This window comes from Eubalaena glacialis, chromosome 8 (genome assembly GCF_028564815.1).
Source record: "Eubalaena glacialis isolate mEubGla1 chromosome 8, mEubGla1.1.hap2.+ XY, whole genome shotgun sequence".
NCBI classification, from domain to species: Eukaryota; Metazoa; Chordata; class Mammalia; order Artiodactyla; family Balaenidae; genus Eubalaena; species Eubalaena glacialis.
Genome location: NC_083723.1, coordinates 105,194,960 through 105,219,603, shown reverse-complemented (window position 1 = coordinate 105,219,603; position 24,644 = coordinate 105,194,960). Strand labels below are relative to the sequence as shown.

The following is a 24,644-nucleotide window of genomic DNA, read 5'->3' as shown; positions in this document are numbered from 1 at the left end:
TTTCATGAATTGTTCCAGTTAATTTATAAGGAAAAAAAGGTAACAGCATAGACTTGAATTTCTTTCAAAAACAATGATAAGCCTTAAGAATTAGTTTTATCCATTCAAAAATTTCCTTGACAGCTCTAAATTCATGCCATTTCTCCCCTCCTTCCCAATCATTTTTTATAAACATCCATTGGTCACAGAACACTTAAAAGTAAGTTTTTTCAGGGGAATTTAGATGTCTGGATTAAATTCAACTTCTCAAGAACGTTAACAGTGGGTGACCCCACAGTTATTCTGGTTGACCAAAGACCCACTGCTCAGTGTTAATAGTGGGAGAAATGGGTGTGGTGGTAAAATTCCAGTTCTGTGAGTTGGATATTTAGGGGGGGGGGAGAAAAAAAGGCATTCCTCTATAGTGCAGCAAAAGCAGAATCTCAATACTTAAGTGTCTACTTCAATTGGGGATTGAGGGCAAGAGCCTGACAGCAATTTAACTATACTAAGGCTCAGGTTATAAAGTCTAGGAATTAAAGGTATCTGGTGATCTATCTGACCTTCTTCACTTACAGACTTTAGTACAAGTACCACCAATGGATTATCATATTAAAGTAATAATGTCACCCTTTATGATTTGATAAAAGTTATGATAATGACAAACCATTTATTCAACATTTCTCTAGTGATCGATGGAAAAAATTTACATTAATATATTCTAATTCATTCTAGTTCATTAATATATTCTAATTATTTGTGTGACTGAAGGCATACGTTTATTAGTTGAGTATATAAAAGTGCAAACTTTGGCTGTAGAAGAAAAGCTTTGAAATGACAAACTATTACTCAGGTTTCATTAGTTCTATAACCAAAGCAACCCAGTATAAACTTAAAATTTTTCTTGCTACAGAGTAAAGAAAATTTCCTTTAAGAACTAAGTTCTTAGAAACTCTGGGAGAATCAAAGTTTCCTTTTGGCAGATGAAACTTCAATACATAATTAATTACTGTAGGAATACTATGTAAAATGTAGCGACAAGAGTTTTGGTTTCTAGTTGTAATTTGCTGTGCATGTGTAACATGCATAAAATGCTTGGGAATCCTTGCTTTAGTGCCAAATGTAAATAAATATAATTTTAAAATCCTAGATGAAACGACCTACCTACTATGATCACTCCAGCTGGAAGTGATCTGCACACATTCCTCTAAACTTTTATAAGACTTGTTTGTACCATTCCACAATAATGATCATAGGCTATCTTAAGTTGTCTCCTTAGCTCCTCTGTAGATGTACATTTTTGGAAGGCAGGGATCTCAGCTAATATAAATTAATTCCCCTCTACAGTCCTTAACACAGTGTCTTGCACTTTCTGTATACCAAAACATTTTATTGGATTAGTTGGACGGTACTTGGGAGCAACATAGTTCCTGCCAGCTGCCAGTGCTCCCCAACCCCCAATTCCCCTTACCGGATCTGGCCATCAGCCAGCAACAAGAAAAGTGTTATTTCAGCTGTCTTAACTCTAATACATAAATCACAGCATCAACAACATCCATATTTAAGAGTTCATAAAGACAGGGAACTAGGACCTTACGGCCTAGCAAGCATCTCCAATGGCTATCCCTGGCTACACCATGCGTGTGCCACACGCAGAGAAAATGTGTGTTAAAATCAGTGTACTGATCTCCAGTACTGGTGCAATGCACATAAAATGCCGAAAGTATCTTTTGACACATCACTGGACGAATGGAAGCAAACGATTATATTAACAGTGATGATTAAGAGTTGATTTCAAAGCTGTATCTGAGTACTATCCACGCAGGCATACTCAATTCATCTTTGTTAGCTCGTGTTTCTCCTAGCTGTGATTCTCAAAAGAATCCTATTGGAGACCGCTGAATCCCTGTAAATCTCAGATTAGGCCCAGGTAAACTCAGATCTCTCGCCACACAAACACAATTTACAGGTTACCTCTGGACCCTCATTTGTAGTACAATACATAAATTCTTCAATGATGACCACTGTTGGGTACCCGGTTAACTAAATCTACTGAATGAGGTCAAACATGCATTTGTCTTGTGTCAAGTCCCATTCTATGGCAAAGAATAATTTATCAGAAATTCCACGGTTCTCTACCTCCAAGCTACAAAAACAAATTAGAAGCAACCTTATTCCTGACTCATTAACGTAGACTTTATGGTTCATGCCAGGAAGTGAATGTAATTCAACTCTCAAAGACACTATTCTGGGACTTTGTACACTTAGGAATTCAGATCAAAGGCCCTGAAGTTTTAGCAGGAGACCCAGGGAGCTTTTTGCCTTGATGCAAAAGCAGCTTTTGGAACTGCAAATCACACGACTCAATCAGGGCAGCTGTAGGGAATTAAGTTTATTGATGAACACAGCACGCCAAAAATCAGAACTAGGGTCTGGAGCTAGAAGCAACAAAACAAGGTAAAGATACAACCCCTTAATGAAGCTTTTAAAACTACTTTCCTTCGCTGACCGAAGCATGCGGCCAAACATGGAAGCTCGAAATATTCCGTCTTTTCTTTAAAATTATAGAGTTAAAAAAAAAATCACATAGTGTCTTCATGCTTTCTTCCCCCTTGTTTCTACACCCTCAAAGTCAGCGAACACGACCTTCTTGGCAGATGCAGATGTCCTCTCGGGATGTGGCCCTGGGGCGGAGCTGGTGGACACAAGCAGGCCCAAGTGTGGGAAGTGGCAGGGAGCTGTAACAATAACGCTATCTGACTGCACTCCGACCTTCAGGAGGTAAACAAGAGTGACCTTTTCGGACGACGGGCTTGGTGACTGGCGGGGCCCAGGGCCAGAGGACGTGGCAAGCCAGGCACGAAACTGTACCCCACAGGACGCAAAGCCGGGAGCCGGAGTTCGCAGGGACCCAGGCCCCCTCCCAGAGCGCAAGGGAAGGCGAGCGGCGGCCTCCGACCCAGGCTGCGCACCGAGGGTCGGGCAGTCGCGAGCAGCCTCAGGCCTCGGAACCCCGAGCTGGCAGAAACAGAGGCCCTGAGACAAGGAGGCCCTGCCGCACCGGGAGCGAGGCCCAGAGGACAAAAGGAAAGTGAACAAGGGGGAGGCGGCGGCGGAGGGAAGTGCACGGTGGTACTTACCTCTCACCGTTGCGCCCACTGCCCAGGATACCGCGGTTACAGCTCACCCACCGGCTCAGCTCTGGCGCGCAAGCACCGCCCAACCGGAAGCGGTTCCGCGCCCCGCCGCTGTCCTCCACGCCGGCAGCCTCCGGACCAATCACCAACAAACCCGCCGCGGACGCACAGCTTCTCCGGACAGCCATTGGCCCTACGGTCTCGTGGTCCGGATTGGCTGGAAAGCGCCACGTCCCCGCGAGCGCGCCGAGTTACGTGGACAGGATTGCCTCCCAACTCTCGTCCCTGGTCTTGTGGGGTTGGCGGGCCCCAGCCCCTTACTCCGGGGGGCGTGTGGGCGCGGCTGTCCGACCGCCACGTCCTAGTTCGCAGCGCTTGACTCGGCCTCCATAGGGCTTCTTAAATTATCCTCATTATCTTCATGCCCACAAGAACCCAGGGCCGAATTAATCCGACTCTATCAGTCGCCAACTATTGATATATTGAATAATCCCACCCCCCCCCTTTCCCTTCAGCTCTGCCGCCTAAATGGGGTATCGTACAGGATTTCAGTCGCTGGCTACGGCTTCATCTCCCACGACTTCTCGCGTGTCGCGCTCGGGCCACCACCATCTCGGTGTTTCCTAACTGCCCGCCCTTTCACATCTCCATAGTCTTTCATTATCAACCAGGAGTGAGGGCGTTTTCCAGAGTCTCTGCCTTGTGAATGACAATAGAAGTCCCGATTCACAGAAATCACGGTTTACATGTTAGCTCTAGAAGCCTTTCCTGACCTCACTAGGCATAGTAATTCCTCCCTTATTTACCTTCATAGCACTTTGCATCTTTGGTACACTTTGCCAAATTTTGCTATATAATGCTGCTTATCCATTTGTCCTCCTCCAGACTAAGCTCCAGGGGAGAGATCTGCCTTTATTCATCTTTGTACCTACAGCTTTGCGTTTACTGCCCAGTTCAAAGTAAATGCCTAATAATGTTAAGTGAACTGAGTGGGTGGAACCCAAAGAATGTCCCTGATTGAAGAGGAACACAGGAAATTATTAACTTATTCATTCATTTTCAAGTCATGAAATTAAAGTTAAATTAAATAAGGGCTACTATGTTTGCAATGTCAATGGACTATAAACCTGTGTTCTTAGCACATAAAGCCTCTATAGTTTAAAATCCAGTTGAGACACGTGGTATGCTCATGAGAGAGTTAAATACAAAGCAACTTAGTTTACTTTAAACATCAAGATGAGAGGTTGACAACCGGTGGGAATTCAAAGCTGTGGCCCTGACCCTTGGTGGCAACCAGAGAGGGCTTCCTAAGAAGGTGTGACTCAGGCTAGACTAAGAAATTCCTGAATGCCCTATTCAGCAAAAGGAATAACAGGAACAAGGGCAAGCAGGGGACAGAGTAGGAGGTAACTGCTTAGGTCAGGTAGGGGACGAGGGAGGTAAAAAAAAAAGGGGGAGTGGGGGAGCCTGTGCTCTGAGGAGCCTGAGCTGAAGGCAGTGGGAATTGTGGGCCTTCTTCTGAAGGTTTCTAAGCTTGTACCTTTGTGGCAGATGGAATGAGGTTGAAAGTGTTCTTTCAGGGAGGTGCATCTCCTAATAGGGGTTAACTATAATAGAATAGGTTGCATCAGGAGATATTTAAAAAACTATTTTGAAAATGCCTCCTTGAAGTCAGGCACTGCACTAGGTGCTGGTGAACCCACAAAGAATAGGACATGGTCCCCGCCCTCAAGGACCTGCAGCCTAGTGGGAGAGCCACCATCCTGGAAGTGTCCTAGAAGAGGCTGGATAATGTAGTGGGACTCTGCCAGAGATGGGGCCTGTCAACCCTGAGATTCCCTGTGGATGAGGGCTTGGCCTAGGCAAAGCAAGAGAAATGCAAATGAACACTTCTATACAAGGGAATTTTAAAAAGTGGAAACAACAATTTCCTGGACTCAGTGACTGCTTGGAAGAAGGAAATGAAGAAGGAACACTCAAAAATTTGAAGCTGTAATCATAGGAAACTGGGAGAATGAGCTAGATGAGTGGAAGATGGGGGAACTGAGTTGAGTTCAAGACATGATGAGTCTAAGGTGATGGCAGAACATCGAAAAAGAAAGAACCAATAGGCTGGAGGAGATACTTAGGGTCACTGGCCAGGCAGCAGCTGGTGGAGCCATGAGAACAAATGAGCTTTCTGAGGAGAGAAAAACAGATTAGGCCTCATGGGAGCCCAAGAGTTAGAAAGAAAGCAGAGGAGGAAAAGGACATGAGGGCTGACACACATAAGAAGTGTCACCATAGCTGTACCAAAGGCCCATCTAACTGTGGATTCTGTCTCTGAGAGAAGCACTGAAGGACTGTTTATGGCAGGTATAGTGATGTCAGCCTCAAAAGGCTGATGGGGTTCTTCAAGCATCCCAACTCTGCTCATGTGGTGCAACTGAACATTCACTCCACAAATGAATGTATTGTGTCCTGTATGCAAGACACTGTTCTAGGCACTGGGGATACAGCAGTGAACACAATGGAACAAACTCTGTCATGGTGCTCATATTCTGGTATGCGGCCAATAAACAAGATAAAAAAGCAAAATATACAGAATGAGAAGTGGTGATAGGTACCACGGAATAATATAAGGCAGGAAAGGAGAAAAACAGGTGTCAGGACTATCGGGAGTGGTGTTGCTGTCTTTGAGAGGGTGGCCAGGGACGGCTTATGAAGAGGATGACATGTGAGTGAACATCTGAAGGTGGTGAAGAACATCCCAGGGAAAGGGAACAGCAAGGGCAAAGGCCCTGAGCTGAAGCCTGCTGGAGTGTTTGAACAGCAGCAGGAAGTCAGGGTGGCTGGGTACAGTAACTGAGGAGAGGAGAGGACATGAGGTCAGGGAGGTAGTAGCAGGGATGGAGGTAAAGGGGAGAGGGACACCATGCAGGGCCTTTAGGCCATTGTAAGGACTTTAGCTGCTACTATGAATGAAGTGATGTAGAAGAGACTGGCTAACTATTTACCAAACTGTTTCTTCTTCATCCTGTGACACAGCTAGACTATATTTCCCAGCCCCCCTTACAGCATGGCCATGTGACTGAGCTCTGGCCAAGGGAAGAGAGGCAGAAATGATGTCCGCTACTTCCAGTACTGGCCATGCAAACCTGCCACATGCCATTCTCCAAGCTCTTTCTCTTTCTGTGGCAACCCTGGAAACTGTGTAGTGCAGATAGCAAGTCACAAGATAGAAGGAGCCCAGGGTCCTGTTAAAGAGCCACTCCATGAACAGGAACACCCTTTTTGGACTTTTCTGTGTGTGAGAAATGAACTTCTGTTGTTGGTTATTTTATGCCATTGATATATCAGGGTTTATCTCTTACAGAGGTAGCATTACCTTAACTAATACAGATGGGAAGCCATTGGAAGGTTTCCAGTTCTCATTGGAGCAGAGAAGTGACATGACCTAAGATTTTAAAAGGGTCACATTAGATTGAGAAGGTTAAGATTAGAAACAAGCCACCCACTTAGGAGGCTTTTGCAACAATCCAGGTGATGATGGCTTGGTCCAAGGTAGTAACAGTAGAAATAGTGAGAAGTGTCAGATTGTGCATATATCTTGAAAGTATCAATAGTTTCAAAGGGTTTCCTGATGGGTTGGAAATGGGGTGGAGAGAGAGGTGTCAAGGATGACCGCAAGGTTTTGAGCAAGTAAAAAAATGGAGCTGCATTTACTAGGATAGAAAAGACCTTGTGGGGAGCAAGTCTTGAGGGATACTATTGAGAGATTAGTTTTGGACATGTTGAGATGCCTATTAGATATTCAAATGGAGATGTCAAGTAGGCAGTTGGAGCTCACAGTGTCTGGACTAGAGATAAAATTTGGGAGTAACTGGTTTATGTGTGGTATAAAACCATGTGTTTTGATTAGAAGAGACCCAAGACTGAGTCCTGGAAATTTCTAGTGTTTGGAGATGGTGGTGGTGGTGGGGGTGTTGATGAGAATGAAGTAGCAAAGGAAACTGAGGAGAAAAGCCAGTGAGGGAGGAGGAGAGCATAGTGTTCTAGATACCAAGTGAAGGAAGTGTTTCCAGGAGAGATCACGTATGTTACGCGCTAAAAGTGAAGTGAGGACAGATTGACCATTGGCTTTAGCAATGTGAAGATCAGGTTTGGTGGGGTAGTGGAGGGGTTAGAGAGAGAATGCGAAGCAAGATGTTGGAAACCCTTTCAGGGAGTTTACTATAAAGGGGAGCAGAGTGGGCAGAGGGGCCAAGAGAGGTTTTGTTTTATTTTGTTATGTTTTTAAATGGAAGAAATAACAGTTATGTTTTGGAGAAATACCAGCATGTTTGTTACTGATGGGAAGGACCTAGGAGAGAAAATCAAACTGATGATGTAGGGAGAAGGGAGAGTTGCTGGAGCAATGTCCTTGAGTAGGGGAGATGGGATGGGATCCAGTACAAAACGGGAAGAGTTGGACTTTGCTTAGAGTGAGACAGTTCTTCTATATTAATAAGGAGAGAAACTCGATCTGCTGGTCCGATTCCAGGTAAGTGGTAGGCATCGTGGTGAGAACTTGGAGTTCTCTTTCAGTTGCTTCTATGTCCTCAGTGAAATGGGAAGCTGGGTCATCAGGAGGCAGTGGGGGGTTTAAAGAGGGAGAAGATGTGAAATAGCCATTCAACAGAGAGAACATATGAGGGGAACATAGTATGATCTCCAGGCAACATTAAGGACCCTCTTGAGGCCTGAGATGATGACTTTGAGGTGAAAATGGTTAGTATGTCATGTGGTTTTTCTCCAGGCAAGTTTAGTGGCATGGTGCAGTTGGCGGAGAGTTGGACTTGGTCAGTGAGTAGAATAAAGTGGAAGAGACACAAAGGTGCTGAGGGTACTTGCAAGGGAGTGATAATATTCAGGATGGATTCTGAAATCTAGGCTGGAGGGGAAGGGACTGAGGATGTGAGGAGAGTGAGGGATAGTGAAAACCCAGAAGGAGCAAGAAATTGCAGGATTGGTGGGGTTGAAGGTTTATTGAACTCAGGGAAATATAGGAGATGGTATAGTTGGAGAGTAGGAATAATGGGGTGGGGTGCAGTTATTAATGACAAACTCTAGGGTAAAATCAGGGGGGTCAGTGGCTGAGGAGGGTGAAGGACAGTAACAGCGACCAGGGTATGGGAAGGATCATCTGAGTGGATATTGAAAGCACCAAGAATTAGGACATAACACATCCTTGGCAAGAGTGATGATGGTCCAGGAACTTACTTTTTAGCCCTCCAACCATTTCAGTCTGAAAACCACTTCAGTGAATGGGGGGAAGGGATAGTTAGGGAGTGTGGGATTGACATGTACAGACTGCTGTATTTAAAATGTATAACCATTTGCTGGGGCTCCGCTGCGGGAAGGAGGACGCTGAGGAGGCGCCAAGCCGCGCCACGCTGTGGGGGAGTCGCCCGTGCAGACGCGGGGCCCATGGCCAGGACCACCAGCCAGCTGGGGCTTCCCTGGTGGCGCAGTGGTTAAGAATCCGCCTGCCAATGCAGGGGACACGGGTTCAAGCCCTGGTCCAGGAAGATCCCACATGCCGCAGAGCAACTAAGCCCGTGCTCCACAGCTACTGAGCCTGTGCTCTAGAGCCCGCGAGCCACAACTACTGAGCCCACATGCCACAACTACTGAAGCCCACGCGCCTAAAGCCCGTGCTCCACAACAGAAGAAGCCACCACAATGAGAAGCCCGCGCACCGCAACGAAGAGTAGCCCCCGCTCACCACAACTAGAGAAAGCCCACGCGGAGCAACAAAGACCTAACACAGCCAAAAATAAATAAATTTATTAAAAAACAAACAAACAAAAATAAAATAAAATGGATAACCAACAAGGACCTACTGTATAACACAGGGAACTCTGCTCAATATTATGTAACAGCCTAAATGGGAAAAGAATTTGAAAAATAATAGATACATGTATATGTATAACTGAATCACCTGAAACTATCACAACATTGTTAATCAACTGTACTCCAATATAAAATAAAAAGTTAAAAAAAAAAGTTATTTTGTCACTGCCCCCCCCCAAAAAAAAAACCACTTCAGTGAAGAAAAAGACCCTCCTAGGATATCCTAAATCAAAGCAAGACATCCAAAAAAACTTTCCAATTAGAAGGTTGGGTAGCTTTTCTGAAATACTCATAGTCTGGTTTTCATTGAATGTGAAATATTGTGCATTTTAAATAGAGGCCAGTCCGTGGGCTGTCTGGCAGACCCTCCTTAGTGACTCTCTTGATCTATAATTTGTGAACCCCTGATTTTACCTATACTTCAAGCCTGGAACCTCTGATTTACCTGTGCTTTGAGCCTGTGTCTCTTCTCTTTGGAATCTCTAATAAGCACTAACAAGATATGTCAACATTTCAAGGGGGTGTCATATGCAAAAGAAAGTGAGCCAGTGTTTGTAGGGCTGAGACAATAGTAAACTTTGAAAGTTTGAACACAAAAGAGAAACTCTGCCTACTTCACAGACCTTGTCTTACAACCTCCTGCAGGAACCTTTCTGCAGCCTCAAACCCAAACCGCCATTTGGAACAGCAGGGCCAGGCTAGCAAGTTCGAGTTAGGGAATGCACTAAGGAAGAAGGTCTAAAGCTTGAATCAGAAAAGAGACTAACAAGAGAAACTGGCAAAAGGGACATTTAAGGAGAAGCCTTTGGCTGGAATTCATTTCTGTCTCCTCATCCTTATCCAGAGGAATCTGAGCGGAGAAGAAAACACATATCTCTTTTGGTCTATGGCCTTACTTTCAAGTTTTAAATTAGATAAATAGAAGCTCGGTGAGGCCTCTCTCAGAGGTGTACTTTCTCTTGTCCCCTCTTCTGTTTCTTTCTGTCACCACTTTTCTGCATCTTCCCTCTTCTCTGATTTCCACCCTCCACATTCCTCTTCACCCCCGTTTTGTTCTCTTTCACCTCTCCTCTGGTCCTGGTCCTCTTTCCTTCCTTCTCTCCATCGTGGTCCTGGTTCTTCTGAGAGCACGTCTTCTTGTGCTGGAACGGAGGTGAGGTGTGGTGATGTGCAGTGGTGAGGACATGAAGTTATGGACTGGAATAATGCTTCTCATCCAGGAGCCATGCTCCCAAGTGGTTCTCCAGGGAAAGGCTATGTTGTCAGCGTGAGATGGTTCTAGTTTTTCCTTAGTTACAGCTTTCTCCTCCCCTCCATCCAGACAGAGTCCCTCAGAAAGCTGAATGCTGCAGAGTGGCATTGGCGAGGGTTGCGTAGATTCTCTCCAGTGTGAAAGGGTGGCTCAAATAGAACTTCCTGTAGGTGTAGGAGAGAAAAACTTACAATAAGATATAACGCCTTAAAAGCTCTTCTGGGGGCACCTAGATACTTCTGTTAATTTTTAAAATTGTCAACTATTAATAACAGGTAACTTTTAAAGAGTTAGTGGTTTATTGATAATATTTTACTCTGGAAAACATATAACCACTTCTACCTTCTTTAAGGATCTCTCTCTGGTCAGAGAGAGGCACAAAGGAAGTACTTAATGAATAATTGTTAAATGAATACATGGATGGATGGATGAGGCTTGGAGCTTGGGAAGATAAGGGCTGGGCCCCAGCTAGGGCCCCTAGCTCCTTCCCACTCTCCTCAGTGGAAGGTTGGGGCTCCCAAGGAGCTCAGGGAAGGAAAAGGAGCTCCCCACCCCGCTGCAGAGGCAGACCTTCACGCCTCCCACACTGCAGGGAGAAGGCAGCTCTAGTGACGACAGCGTCCTGCTAGTCTCTGTCCCTTCAGAGCCACTTGCAGGAACTCCCAGGGGCCTCTGGTGGCTCTGGAGCTGCCATACTCAGGGTTTCATTCAGGCCAGTTGGAGGTACAGAAGAACAGGGCAAGAAGAAAGAGGGCTGAGGGCTTCCCTGGTGGCGCAGTGGTTAAGAATCCGCCTGCCAATGCAGGGGACATGGGTTCGGGCCCTGGTCCGGGACGATCCCACATGCTGCGGAGCAACAAAGCCCGTGCGCCACAACTACTGAGGCTGCGCTCTAGAGCCCGCGAGCCACAACTACTGAGGTCCGCGCACCGCAACTACTGAAGGCTGAGCGCCTAGAGCCCGTGGTCCACAACGAGAGAAGCCACCACAATGAGAAGCCCGCGCACCGCAACAAAGAGTAGCCCCCGCTCGCCGCAACTAGAGAAAGCCCGCGCGCAGCAACTAAGACCCAATGCGGCCAAAAATAAATAAATAAATAAATTTATTAAAAAATAAAATAATAATTAAAAAAAAAGAAAGAAAGAGGCCCCCCCACTCCCACCCCACAGCCTCCTGGAATCATCCCCAGGACCTTAGGACCTGAACCCAGACCTGAGGTAGGATTCCAGGCCTGTCCCAGGAAGGCAGCTGGATTAATCCCATCACCGTACCTATGAGTGGTGCCAGCCGGGGCCCGGTGGAGGCTGCCAGAGTGCTGAGGAGCGAGAGGGGCTGCGGCCCAGAGGGGTTCTCTCTTTCCCACTCTCCATAGGTGAACGACTCCCTCCAGCTGAGGTCACGGGTGCAAGGGATGGAGTCTTCACTGGGACGTTTTTTTTCTAGGTCAAAAAGGGAACGCATTTGTGTACTTTAATTCACAGAGCACTCTCACAGAGTCCAGCCAACATTTGCGAGGTGCTTATTATGGGCCAGGCACTGTTCCAAACAGTTACAGGCGTTTTGCTCTTTTAATACTCACAACAACCCCCGAGAGGTCAGTGCTGCCATAGTCCCCATTTGATGCATGAGGATTCTGAGGCCCAGCAAGGTTAAGTCACTTACCCGTGGTCACAAAATGAGGAGGCAAGGCCAGAATTCAAAGCCAGATAACCAGGCAACAGAGCCCGTGTTTTTACCACTACATCATGTGAACAAGGCAGTACCAGTAAAAGGAGGCAACCAACGTGGCTTGGAGAGGTTAACCAAGTGAATTTCCCTAGGAGATTCAGCTAGCGGAACTGGCAATGGCCTTGAACCCAGATGGCCTGAAGCCAGAGCCTGTTCCTGGTCCACTTGGCTTCAGCTACTCAAAGGGTGGCTTGCAGCCTAGCAGCCTTGGCATCACCTAGAGCATGTGAAAAATGCAGTCTCAGGTCCACCCAGACCCACTGAATCAGAATCTGCATATTAACAAGATCCTCAGGGGATCATTTGCACGTGAAAGTTTGGGAAGCACTGTGATAGGTCACACCACCCACTGATAGGGAGTTGAAAGATTCAACTACACCGGTAAGCTTGGGGACGCTGGCTTTTCCAAATGTAGCGCCCGCTCTCTCTCTCTCTCTCTCTCTCTCTCTCTCTCTCTCATCATCCAAAAGTTCCAAGAGGCTGGGGTGTGACTGTGCTTCCAAACTGAAAGGGTACACTACCTGGCCCAAAGAGAAAAGAGGGGTTCCTTCAGCTCCAAGGAGAGAACAGGGTCCTGAGGACACCCCAGGATGATTAATTGAAATCAGCCTAGGGGCATCTTGGGAACAACAGTTCCCATGACACAGATGTCCTATGAGTCTGAAATTCTAGCTGTTCTCTCAAGTCCTAGAAATAAGTTTGAAATATTCTCTATTTCTGTCTTCTTCAACTCTAATCTCATGCAGTATGTTTTGAGTGTATGTGTATGTGTATGTGTGTGTGTGTGTGTGTGTGTGTGTGTGTCTGTGTTTGAATGTATGTAGAAAAACATTAATGAATCACCATTGTACTAGCAGTCACATAATATGAGAAAGCACTTCTAGACTTGGAGAAAACGTGGGCCAGCAATCAGCTCTATTTACCATATAGAACAGGGGTTGTGAATTGGCAGCCTCCAGGCTCACTTTGGTTTGCGGATACCTTTTGTTTGCCCACTAAGTGTTGGCCTGTACTGTACTTTAGTATTTTATGATGTTGGGGGGGGGGTATGTGATATAAAAATTCAGATTTTTGTTTTTTCTTGAAAAATCAGAGTATCTGGCAACCCCAGGCCTGTGTTGCAGCATGACAACAATTAGTTGAAGCTTTAATTGAAACGTTCACTTTTTCATGCCACTGTCCCCACCACTCCCTATTGTCTCCTCAATGCTGAAACCAAGTGTCAGCCCAGCTGTTGTTTTACCAATGATAGAGTTGAGAGAAAACCCAGCCATTTCTTATATCTATGATACTTAGACTCTTTACTCCTCTATACCCCCTGCAGATGTTTGCGTTGCAACCCCTGGTTTGGATAAAAGTTGGCACAGCTCCCCCGGGATCTACACATTCCTCTAAATCTCTAAATATAACATGATATTCTGGCTGCCTCCTGAGCCAATTTGGAGGAATAATTTCTTAGTGGTGTGGTGCACAAATATTTATTGAGCTCCTATTGTGTTCCCAGCCCTGTGCTTGCCACTGTAGAAATTCAGAGGCACCAGAAAAATTTAGTATTGGTTGAAGAAACAAGACTTAAGCCTATGAAACAATTAGGGATATTACGTTGTGTAAGAGAGGTTATGAACAAGGAGAGATTTGTCTGGGCAGGAAGGTGTCGTGAGTGGACCTGAAAGGTTAGGTAGGATTTAGGGTGGCGTCAGGAGGAAGGGAGGAGAGGGGGATGAATAAGGCATGGGGAAGGGTAGCTGAGGTTTGACCAGAGCAGAAGATTTGGGCTGGAGAACAGGAGGAGTCAGAGGGCTCCCATTTGAGGAGGGGATAGTGACCAGGTGAGATGGGTACGAGGGGAAAGTTCATGCAGGATCATCCATGCCAAAATGAGTGGATCTGGGGTAAACTAGAACCCGGAAATAAATAGGGAACAGGGCTGCTGTTTCCAGAATGGGTCATGCTGTTTCACACAGACTCTGTGTCTCTTCCTAGAAACCCCGCCTCATCCGCCTTGGCCAGCCCACTCTTACTCATCCTCTCTGACTCAGCTCAGAACCCAGGCCTTCTGGGACAGCTTCCCGGGAGGAGTGAGGGAGGCCTGCCTTTGTGCTCCTGTGGCACCCCAGGCTTGAGTTTTGAATGTTGCCTGGAAGGAGAGGTTATGTAATTTGGGGATTTACCCATCTGACTCCAAAAATTATAAACCCCTTGAAGGGGGTGCTGTGTCTTTCTTCACTGTGATTCCAAAGCCGTCAACAGTGTTTGGCACTTACCAAGTGCTCAGTGCATGCTTTTGAATGAATAAATGAATGAATGAACTAGCAGAGGTTGCTGCCGTGGTCCAGGCAAGAGGTGATAAAGTGGACTAAGGTGGGATCTGTGGGAGTAGAAATGAAGTAAAGAATATAAGAAACATTTGAAAGAAAGGAATTAATAGGATTTGATGCCAAATTGACTATGGTGGCCAAAGATCCCAGAGGAACTCAAACTAAGGTACAGGAGGATGATGGCAACCCTGACAGCACCAGGAAAGTTGGGATGGGGTGCTAGAGGCAATCTTACTCCTATATCTGCAGAGCAGAAAATTCTCCGAGACAAGGGTGCCCCGTGCCCTCCGTTACCTGGACTGTCCTTTTTTTTCTCTGTCTTTCTGCTGCTCCTGGAACTCCAGCCATTTCAGGATCAAGGAAATGGAAGTCAAAAGGAAAAGAATAGAGCATGAAACTCTCATTTTAAATCTTGTTTCTAGTTATATTTTTCCTGATGCAACAAAAGCTTTAGAGGCAGATATAAATGTGAAAAAGGCCAGCTGTGGCTATATTGGGTGGGTGTGACGCATATTAAAGTACCAGAAGAAAAAATAGGGAAGGGGGAGGTGGGATGGGGTGGAGTTTGGGCAGCAGAACCCAGGCTGCTGATTTCGCTGAGGTGGAGTGGGTGTGACTCCATCTGTTTGGTCCTGCATCTTGGCCATTTATTTTATTTGCTGTACGTTGCATGTTGCTGCCAATGTGCAAAAACTGCTATAACTGCAACCAGACTAGAACCTGCCTAAATGAGGAGAAAAATCATCACTCAGGGCTTCATGCTGAGAAATTAAAGAGAAGAAACGAAATGTCTGTACAAAGCAATCATTGAGATAAGGAAGCAAAAATTCAATGTTCCCTGTTTCTCACATCCCTCTGATCCGTCTTGTACATGACAGCCCAGACTCGGTTGCCATAGCTCCCTGGCTGGTCTCTCCACACCTAGCCTCCCTCTCTTCAAATCACTGTCACTGCAACAGCCAGCGTGACCTTTTTAAAATGTAAATGGGATCACGTCACTTCCCTGTTTAAAATGCTGCTAAGGCTCCCATTACACTTAAAGTCTAAATCCATTCGCATGGCTTCCCAGCCCCTGCCTGGCTTGGTCCCTGCCCACTTCTACGTATGTCGTCCTACCACCATCCCCACTTCCCCACTGGCCTTCCTTCCCTTTCTCTGCACTCACCAAGCTTCTTCCTCAGGGTGAAGCCTCATTTGTTCCCTTACCCTGCACAGCTTTCTCTACCCTTTATCTGGCTTGTGCATGTTTCTCCTTCAGGTCTTCGACGCCTCTGACCTCCTGGAGATATTAAAAGCTATCTGTGCCAGAGATTGCCAGTAGGTCCCCAGCATGCCCTTTTCCCTTCTCCCTCCGGGGCAGAACATCTAATTTTGTGTTGGGCCCATGGCTATGTGGAATGGAGGCTGCATTTCCCAGCCTCCTTTGCAGCTGGGTGTGGCCATGTGACTGAATTGTGGCCAGTGAGGTATAAACAGAAGCCGTCCTTCCCAGAATAATAAAGAAAATCTGTAAGTTAACATTCTGAGACAGTCAAAATATCTTGCTATTAGATATCAAATATCTTCCTCCATTAGAGTCCAGGGCTCTCCAGCTCAACAATGTGACATCTTACCTTCTTACATCTTCCTTCATTCCAGATCTCTGTATGATATACAGAGTGACAACCCCAGTATAAATTCTTTAACAGCGGGCAACTAACAAGTCTGTTTCTTGTGTTAATACTTTTTCTACTTCCAGATCAAGTTAGAATTAATAATACAAGCTAATTTTTTTTTTTTGGCCGCGCCGTGTGGCTTGCGGGATCTCAGTTCCCTGACCAGGGATTGAACCCGGGCCCTCGGCAGTGAGAGCGCAGAGTCCTAACCACAGGACCGCCAGGGAATTCCCTACAAGTTAATATTAATTGAGAGTTTATTACATCCTCCTGTAAATTTGCTGAGGATGGGCCAAGCACTTGATTCATGTGAGCTCATTTAATCCTGACACTATCTGCTTGAGGTTGGCACTACCGCAATTTCCACTTTATAGGTGTAAAAACCGAGGCCCAGCAGAGTTAAACAATATGCCCCCAAGGGCTCATAGTCAGAGTGGTGACTTGGGCCCAGGGTTGTGTGAGCTCTTACCCATTATGAGAGATTGCAATCCTCTGAGCTCTCCTGGTTTTCAGTTTATTACTGGCATTCACAAAGAAAACTTTCTTTTTTTAAATTCTGTCTCTGAGTTGCTGGTCCCTGTTACGACAAAAATCTCCTTCTCTCTGACACCTCGTTATTCTATTCTGGTGACATTTACTAATTTTTTTCTGTTCTTCCTTTTCTTTGACACCACAAATCAAGTTCACTAGGACCCCGGTTCCCATTTTATCTTTGCTCTCTGGCCGTGGTGCCCTGTGGTCTAAGTGCTCTCGACCTCTGTCTCTCTCATACCAACCAGTCTTAAGACGCAACCCTACGTCATCTGTACACGTAAGGACATTTCCTCAGGCATGGAGAAGACAGGCCTGCATGAGGGAGCTTTCCAGAAAACATTAAAAAAAAAAAAAGGTGACCATAGAAGCTCCATAAAGTTCAAGCAGAGGCCAGGTAAGTAGGTAAAGGAACCCAGTGATAGATGATGACATTTTAAACAATGTTTTGACTACTTTTCTGTAGGACTAGAAACTAGTTTAGAAATTAGGTTTTACTTTTCCACCTGTGTTACTAATTTATTCTTAATATTGAAGAAGCTACTTTTCATTTTTTATAAAATTCCTCCTCTGGGGTGAAGCCCACGATGCTTGTGGGGAAGGAGAATTAGGCAAAGAGACCAGGAAAAGGTTGCCCTGAGTCAAGAATACAGACTGGATACTGAGGGGCAATACTTCATGCACTTCCCTGTGCCCATTAACCAAGATAACTTGGTTTCTGGATCTCCCAGCGCAGACCATCTGGGGACGTCATGCTGGCTGGATTTGAGTCATGTACCTGAACTGGCTGTGCTGGTGCAAGTCGGCAAAGATCTGAGAGAGGGCCTCACTCTCCCCCTTGGCCATCAGCTGCGTGAGGCTCTCGCTGGGCTGGGAGGCTTGGAGTTTCTTCTGCACTAACTAGATGGAGGAAAAAAAGCAAAACCAGGTGGTTAAGTTCTTAGTGTCTCTGCATTTTCCTAATATCATGGTCCAGACCCTAAAGGTTAGAACTCAGCTGTCCTATCAGACAAGCCACGCCAACTACACAGAGAGGCAATTCTGAGGCCATATCTGTTTGTTTATACCCCCGTACTGTTATAAATATCCTTTGGTGTCCCAAGAATAACATTGTCTCTGAAAACTTTAAACATAATTTAGTAGATAAGCTATTCTTATTAACATACCTTAATATGTTATTGAATAGCCTATTAATATAAACTTTAATAAAGCTTATGCTACTTGGTTTTATATTTAAATGGAAGGGGATTAAATGTTTATTGTAGGAATTTAATGTTTTTCAAATTCATTTCTCTAAGAAATATCCTACGTTGAGCTACTTTTTATGTCAGAGTAAAACTGCCTTTTTCCCTGTTGCCTGTGATGCCCCACAGATGCCCCAGTTGTGCACGCTGCTCATACTCATTCAATATTTATTGAATATCAACTATGTGCCAGGCACTGGGGAAGGGAAGTGAAGAAAACAGATAAAAATCTCTGCCTTCATGGATTTTGTGTTGTAACTCAAGTCAGGCTTCTGTTCATTATACTCTATGGCCTGGGGCAAAAAGCCCCAGGTGGCTTCCTTGAATGCTATCAAATATTTAAAGAAGTAGTAACACCAATCGTCACAAACTCAGAAATAGAGGAGGAGGGAACACCTCCCAAATTACTCAATAAGGTGAGTATTACCCTGATACCAAAGCCAGGCTATCACAAGAAAACTACAGACCAATATCTCTAATGAACATAGATGCAAAACTCCTTAACAAAATGCTAGTGAACCAAATCCAGTAATATATAAAAAGGATCATACACACCATAACCAAATGGAATTTATTTCAGGAACACAAGGCTGGTTTAACATCTAAAAGTCAATTAATGTAATATACTATATTAATAGAATAAAGGACAAAATATGTGATCATCTCAGCAGATGGAGAAAAAGCATCTGGCAAAATCTAATACCCATTCATGATAAAAATTCTCAATAAACAAGGAATAGAAGGGAATTTCCTGAACCTTATAAAGGGCATCTACAAAAATCCCATGGTTAACATCATACTTAATAAAAGACTGGATGTTTTTCCCCTAATACCAGGAACAAGGCAAGGATGTCTACTTTTGCTACTTCTATTAAACATTGTACTGAAGGTTCTAACTAATGCAATAAGGCAATAAACAAATAAATGGATCCAAACTGGAAATGAAGTTAAGCTGTCTTTATTCGCAGATGACATGAATGTATGCACATATGTAGAAAATCCCAAGGAATCCACAAAAACCACTACAACTAATAAGCAAGATTAATACACAAAAACCAATTGTATTCCTGTACACTTTCAATGACTGATGCAAAAATTAAATTAAGAAAACAATTCCATTCACAATAATATCAACAACAATCAAATACTTAGGAATATATTGAACAAAAGAAGTGTAGAACTTGTAAACTGAAAGCTACAAAACATTGCTAAGGGAAATTAAATTAGATTGACATAAATGGAAAGACATTCGATATACATGTATTAAAAGACTCAATATTGTCAAGATGGCAATTTTCCCCAAATTGATATATAAATTCCACATGTCCTTATCAAAATTCCAGCAGGCTTTTTTTTTTTTTTTGTAGAAATCGACAAGTTGATCCTAAAATTTACATGGAAATGCAAAGGATCTGGAATAGCCAAAACAATTTGAAAAAGAGCAAAATTGGGAGATTTACAACACCCAGTTTCAAAACTTACTATAAAGCTACATTAATCAAGACATTGTGGTATTGGCACAAGAATAGGCAAACGAATCAATGGAACAGAATTGAGAAGCCAGAAATAAATCCTTACATTTATGGTCAATTGATTTTTGGCAAAGATGCCAAGACAATTCAATGTGGAAAGGATAGGCTTTTCAACAAATGGTACTAGGACAGTTGTATATCCACATGCTAAAAAAAAAAAAAAAAGTACTTAAAAAAGTACCCCAACCTCACATCATACACAAATATTAATTCAAAATGGATCAGAGACCTAAATGTAAGAGCTAAGTCTTCTAGACTTCTAGAAGAAAATATAGGATAACATCTTAGTGACTTTGGGTTGAACAAAGAGTTTTTAGATACAACACCAAAAGCCTGATCCATAAAAGAAAAAATTGATAAACTGCATTTCATCAAAATTTTAAACTTTTGGGCTTCCCTGGTGGTGCAGTGGTTAAGAATCCACCTGCCAATGCAGGGGACACGGGTTCAAGCCCTGGTCCAGGAGGATCCCACATGCTGCGGAGCAACTAAGCCCATGCGCCACAACTACCAAGCCTATGCTCTAGAGCCCGCGTGCTGCAACTACTAAAGCCTGTGCGCCTAGAGCCTGTGCTCTGCAACAAGAGAAGCCACCGCAATGAGAAGCCCGCGCACTGCAACAAAGAGTGGTCCTTGCTCGCCGCAACTAGAGAAAGCCTGCGCGCGGCAACAAAGACCCAACGCAGCCAAAAATAAAAATAAATAAAATAAAATTTTAAACTTTTGCTCCTCAAAAGACATCATTAAGAAAATGAAAAGACAACTCACAGACTGGGAGAAAATATTTACAAATCATACATCTGATAAAGGACTTGTATCCAGAATATGCAAAGAACTTACAACTCAATAAGAAGAAAAAAATCAATTTAAAAATAGGCAAGGGACTTCCCTGGTGGTCCAGTGGTTAAGACTCTGCGCTTCCACTGCAGGGGGCCTGGGTTTGATCCCTGGTCAGGGAACTAGATCCCACATGCATGCCACAACTAACAGTTTGCATGCCACAACTAAGAGTTTGCATGCCACAACTAAGGAGCAGGCGAGCTGCACCTAAGAAGCCGGCCTGCCTCAACTAAGACCTGGCACAACCAAATAAATAAATAAGATAAATATTTTTTTAAAAAGTTTCAAGAAAGATTTGAATAGAAATTTCACCAAGAAGATACATAAATGACTAATAAGCCCATGTAAAGTTGCTCGACAGGAAACCCTAATTAAAAACATAACACATCCACTAGAATGACTTTAATTAAAAAGATAATACCATTGTTTTGTTTTTGTTTTTGTTTTTTTTGGCCGTGTGGCTTGTGGGATTTTAGTTCCCTGACCAGGGATTGAACCCAGGCCCTCAGCAGTGAACGGAGTCCTAACCACTGAACCGCCAGGGAATTCCCAACAATACCATTGTTGGTGAAGATGCGGAGAAACTAAAACCCTCATGCATTACTGCTGGGAACGTAAAATGGTACTGTCACCTTGGAAAACAGTTTGCCGGTTTAAACATAAACTTACCATATGACCCAGCAATTCCAATTCCTTGGAATCTACCCATGACAAATAAAAACATACCCTAACATACATCTATACAAAAGCTTGTACACAAATGTCCACAGCAGCATTATTCATAATAGCCCCAAACTGGAAACAATCCAAATGTCCATCAACTGGTGAATAGATAAAACATGGTATATCTATACAATGGAATACTATTCAGCAATTGAAAGGAATAAATTATTGATAATCTGTGACTCTACCCTAGAGTTGGCCCCATGCTATGATATGGATGAACTTGAAAAACCTTATGCTAAGTGAAAGAAGCCAGACACGAAAGCCTATATATTATAGGATTCCATTTATATGAAATGTTTCAGAAATATGAGTAGAGATTGAAGACAGATCAATGGCTGCCTAGGGCAGAAAGTAGGAACAGGGAATGACTGCAAATGGGCATGAGGGAATTTTTTAGGGTGATAGAAATGTTCTAAAACTGGATTGTGGTGATGGTTGCACAACTCTATACATTTACTGAAAAATTTGAACTGTACACTCAGGTGAATTTTAATCAGTAAAGCTGGTTAGAAAAGGCCTAAGGCAAGGCTTCCCAGGGTGCCCCCATATCAGCTCACCGAAGCTCTACAGCTCAGCTCTGGCCTTGGCTGGAGGAGCCAATGGTGCCCAGTTACCTGTGAGTCTCTTGAGGGACTGCAGCTGTTCTTGGGTACCAGGCAGTGAGTGACGAGAATCCTAGGGTCTTTGGTGGTGATGGACAGGCCCTTCTGCAGAATTTGAACCAGTCGGATCCAGAAGCGGAAGACAGTCTCAGGATGGTCAGGGTGGAGCCTTAGGTAGTAGATCTTCTCCGTGACTGTCCTCAACCGCAGGATACGTTGAAAGCGGTCACAGACCTGGAGCTCCACAAACTTCAAAGGGAGAATCCTGAAGGCGTGAGGGAAGACACACATTGACAACCCCATTGCTTCTGATCCAACCCTGTCTTCATTAAAATGAGGAGTGTCTCCTTCAGAACTGAGGCTTTGGTGGGTAGGAGAGAGAATGCTTAGCACAGTGGTGCTCAAACTTTGGGGAGATCAGATTCACCTGGGGAGCTTGTTTAAAATGCAGACGCCTGAAGATACCCTCAAAGATTCAGATTCAGTAGGTCTGGGGTGAGTCCCTGGAATCTGCATTCTAACCTCTCCCCATCCTGCCGTGATTCTCATGCTGGTGTTCCCTGGATCCTGCTTGAGAGGGACAGCCTGGGAGTAAGGTAGCTGGGGTCATAGGGCTTTTCAATTTCCTTCTTGATGGCACAACAGGAGCTGGGTCCCACTGTCCAGCTTGTGCATTCATTGACCTCAATGCCTCAATTACTCTTCCCAAAGGAGCTAAGATTCAAGGAGCTGGCTTTGGATCTAGTTATTAGTCAGCTGGGGCTGGGCTGTACTTGCCATAGGTGTACCTAGAACATAATGGAGAGGTCTATCACTGAAGCAACATAGAGCAATGAAGGGTTTACTTGGACTTCTGGGAATATCTAGAGATTCTTGAGATATCCTACAGAAGAGGCTCAAACATCTAAAAGGGCCGTTTCATCCCCGACAAGCATAATGTTACAGCACCAAGTGAGACTTCGTTCCACTCACTTTACCAGTAGGAAGACTGCAATGCAGCAAGTAACTTGTGACTCAAAAATTATTTGAGTCTAGTTAGTTGCATAAGGACTAGAACCTGCATCTCCCAGCCAGTGCTTCATCTGCCAGACTGCCTGGCTTCCCTGCCCCTTGGCCCAAAGTGGAGAGATTTCCTAAGAATTCAGTGCAGTGAATGCAGTGAGAAGGAAAGAGGGCATGTAGACTGGCCCTCACTCCTGTCCACTTTATGCCCCCCCCTTTGCCCCACTTCAGGATGCTTACCTCTTCAGGATGATCTTGGGGGCTGTAGTTGGTTGGTTCCATGTCTGGCTCTGCCCATGGTGCCATTTGACGCTAGCCATGAAGAGGATGTTGGGAAGAGGCAGGCAGGGCACAGAGGAGGTCACCCCAAGGGCCATGGTGTTGGAGGCTTTGTAGATGTCTATCCAGTTCCTGCCCTTTTTGACCTGCAAAGCAGCACCGCCAGGGCACAGTCTGAACACTGGCAGAAGCAGCAGTATGTTTTAGGCGGGAGTTTCTCAGACTCAGAACCATTCACATTTTGGGCTGGATAATTCTTTGCTTCGGGAGGAGCTGTCCTGTGCATTGTAAGATGTTTAGCAGCGCCCATGGCCTCTGCCCAATAGATGCCAGGAGCAATCTCCACCCTCCCCCCATACAAACTGTGATAACCCAAAATGTCTTCAGACATTGCCAAATGCCCCCGGTGGCAGGGGTAAAATCATCACTTGTTGGGAACCACAGTTTTAACCTATATTGATTAAACAACTGTACCAGTATTTACTTTACCTACTATTAGCAACTGCCCACAAGAGTTCCTTGACGTGTGTCACACTTCTGTGAATCCTCCCCAGACTGTTTCCTGGATTTTCTTTGAAAAACCTGTCCTTTGGCACTTTCTTGAGGGGCCCTATTATCTCCTGCACCTTTTCTGAGCTGTCATGTCCCTGTAACTTCCAAGTTCTGTTTATTCTGGGCTCCATCTGGCCTGAGGGGAGCCCAGACAAGGAAACAAAAATGCACTGAGTGCCGTTGCACTAAGGCCTTTGCCTCCTGTGTTTCATGGAACAGCTAGGTCAGTCCCACCCTTTTTACAGTAGAGGAAACTGAGATTCACGGTATGCAGGTCACCTTCCTGATGACACCTCCTGATAAGAAAGCAGTGGACCGGACTCTGAGCCCAGATCTCTCTGGGCGTCCAGCTCCTATTCTTTCACCCACCAACATTTCTGTTCTGAACCCTCAAAGGGCAGCTCATTTTACTGCCTCTTTGTTCATCTGCTTTGAGCTGACAGCCTGGAGGAGGAAGTAAATTGAGGGAGGAAGCTACCAAATCCTCCACTCAGAGCAGACAACACTTGACCTCTCTCTCCAGAGTGACTGCAGGAGAAAACCTATCTGGAGCTCAGGGTCAGATGGGGGTAGCCTCGCCTTAGGTTCCTCTCTTTGCCTCAGTTGTCACTCCACTCCAGTTCCAGGGACAGACTCTCCATCACATTGTGGGAACAGATTTAGAGGAATCAAGGAGTGCCATTCTGAGCGGCCCAAGAGTACCTGGACAAAGTTGCTTTCAAACACCACTGATTCAGGAAACAGGTTGAATTCTGGAGAATGAACCATCTGGCAGAGCAGTCCCTCCTCCACACCCAGGCCCACTCCAGGATTTGGTTCCCTATCCACAGGAAAGAGGCCCCTGAATTCTTCCCAGGCATTCAGGGAAGGGAAGGTTGGATAGGATCTTGTGACTTTTACTGTCTTCTTCGATTTGTTCCAAGTCTTTCTATGTGGAACTGATGACAACATTTCCGCACATGCTCAGGGGCCGGCTGCGCATTTGTCCTGGGATCTCCTTCTTCCCTTCTGGCCTTGGGCAGCTGGCCAAGGCCTGGGACCACCAATCAGATCACAATGATGAATGGATGACATCATGAAAAACCAGGGCAGGCCTGCAGGAAAGGGAAATGCAGAGGAGCCTCCCTTTTCCTCCAGAGTGCTTTTACAGCTTGTTTAGTGCCCTGGCAGGCCCCAGCCCTTCTCAGGACCTGAGCTCCCCCAGAACTTGCTAAGAAAGTACTGAACCAGGCACAAAGCAAAGAAGGAAGGCTGTTAGGAAGCTCCTTCTGCTTCTAAGAGGAAAATACCCTCCCTGCCTTTCAACCCTCCCTTACTCTGAATGCGACTACCCCCAAAGAGTTTTAAAGGCTGTTGTCAATTTAAAACCCAGCCTTCCTGAGCTTTGTACCAT

The 24,644-nt window shown here is 45.0% G+C and overlaps 2 protein-coding genes across 3 annotated transcripts in view; both read right to left on the bottom strand.

Annotated features, from left to right (window-relative positions):
* CALU (calumenin) overlaps nucleotides 1-3,224 on the bottom strand; it is a 28,382-nt gene extending 25,158 nt beyond the window's left edge. For both annotated transcript variants that reach the window (XM_061198699.1, XM_061198700.1), the window contains exon 1: nucleotides 3,120-3,224. The gene's annotated coding sequence lies outside the window, so the exon portion shown is untranslated. The remainder of the gene's footprint in view (nucleotides 1-3,119) is intronic.
* A 6,707-nt stretch (nucleotides 3,225-9,931) lies between these two features.
* GARIN1B (golgi associated RAB2 interactor 1B) lies at nucleotides 9,932-24,202 on the bottom strand. Its single transcript, XM_061198256.1, has 7 exons — nucleotides 23,954-24,202; nucleotides 22,661-22,845; nucleotides 21,431-21,683; nucleotides 17,253-17,374; nucleotides 14,583-14,620; nucleotides 11,509-11,681; nucleotides 9,932-10,132 (listed from the first exon to the last, which is right to left on the bottom strand). Exons 1-7 carry the CDS (start codon nucleotides 24,200-24,202, stop codon nucleotides 9,932-9,934), a joined length of 1,221 nt encoding a protein of 406 aa, XP_061054239.1.
* Between the last annotated feature and the right edge of the window lie 442 nt (nucleotides 24,203-24,644).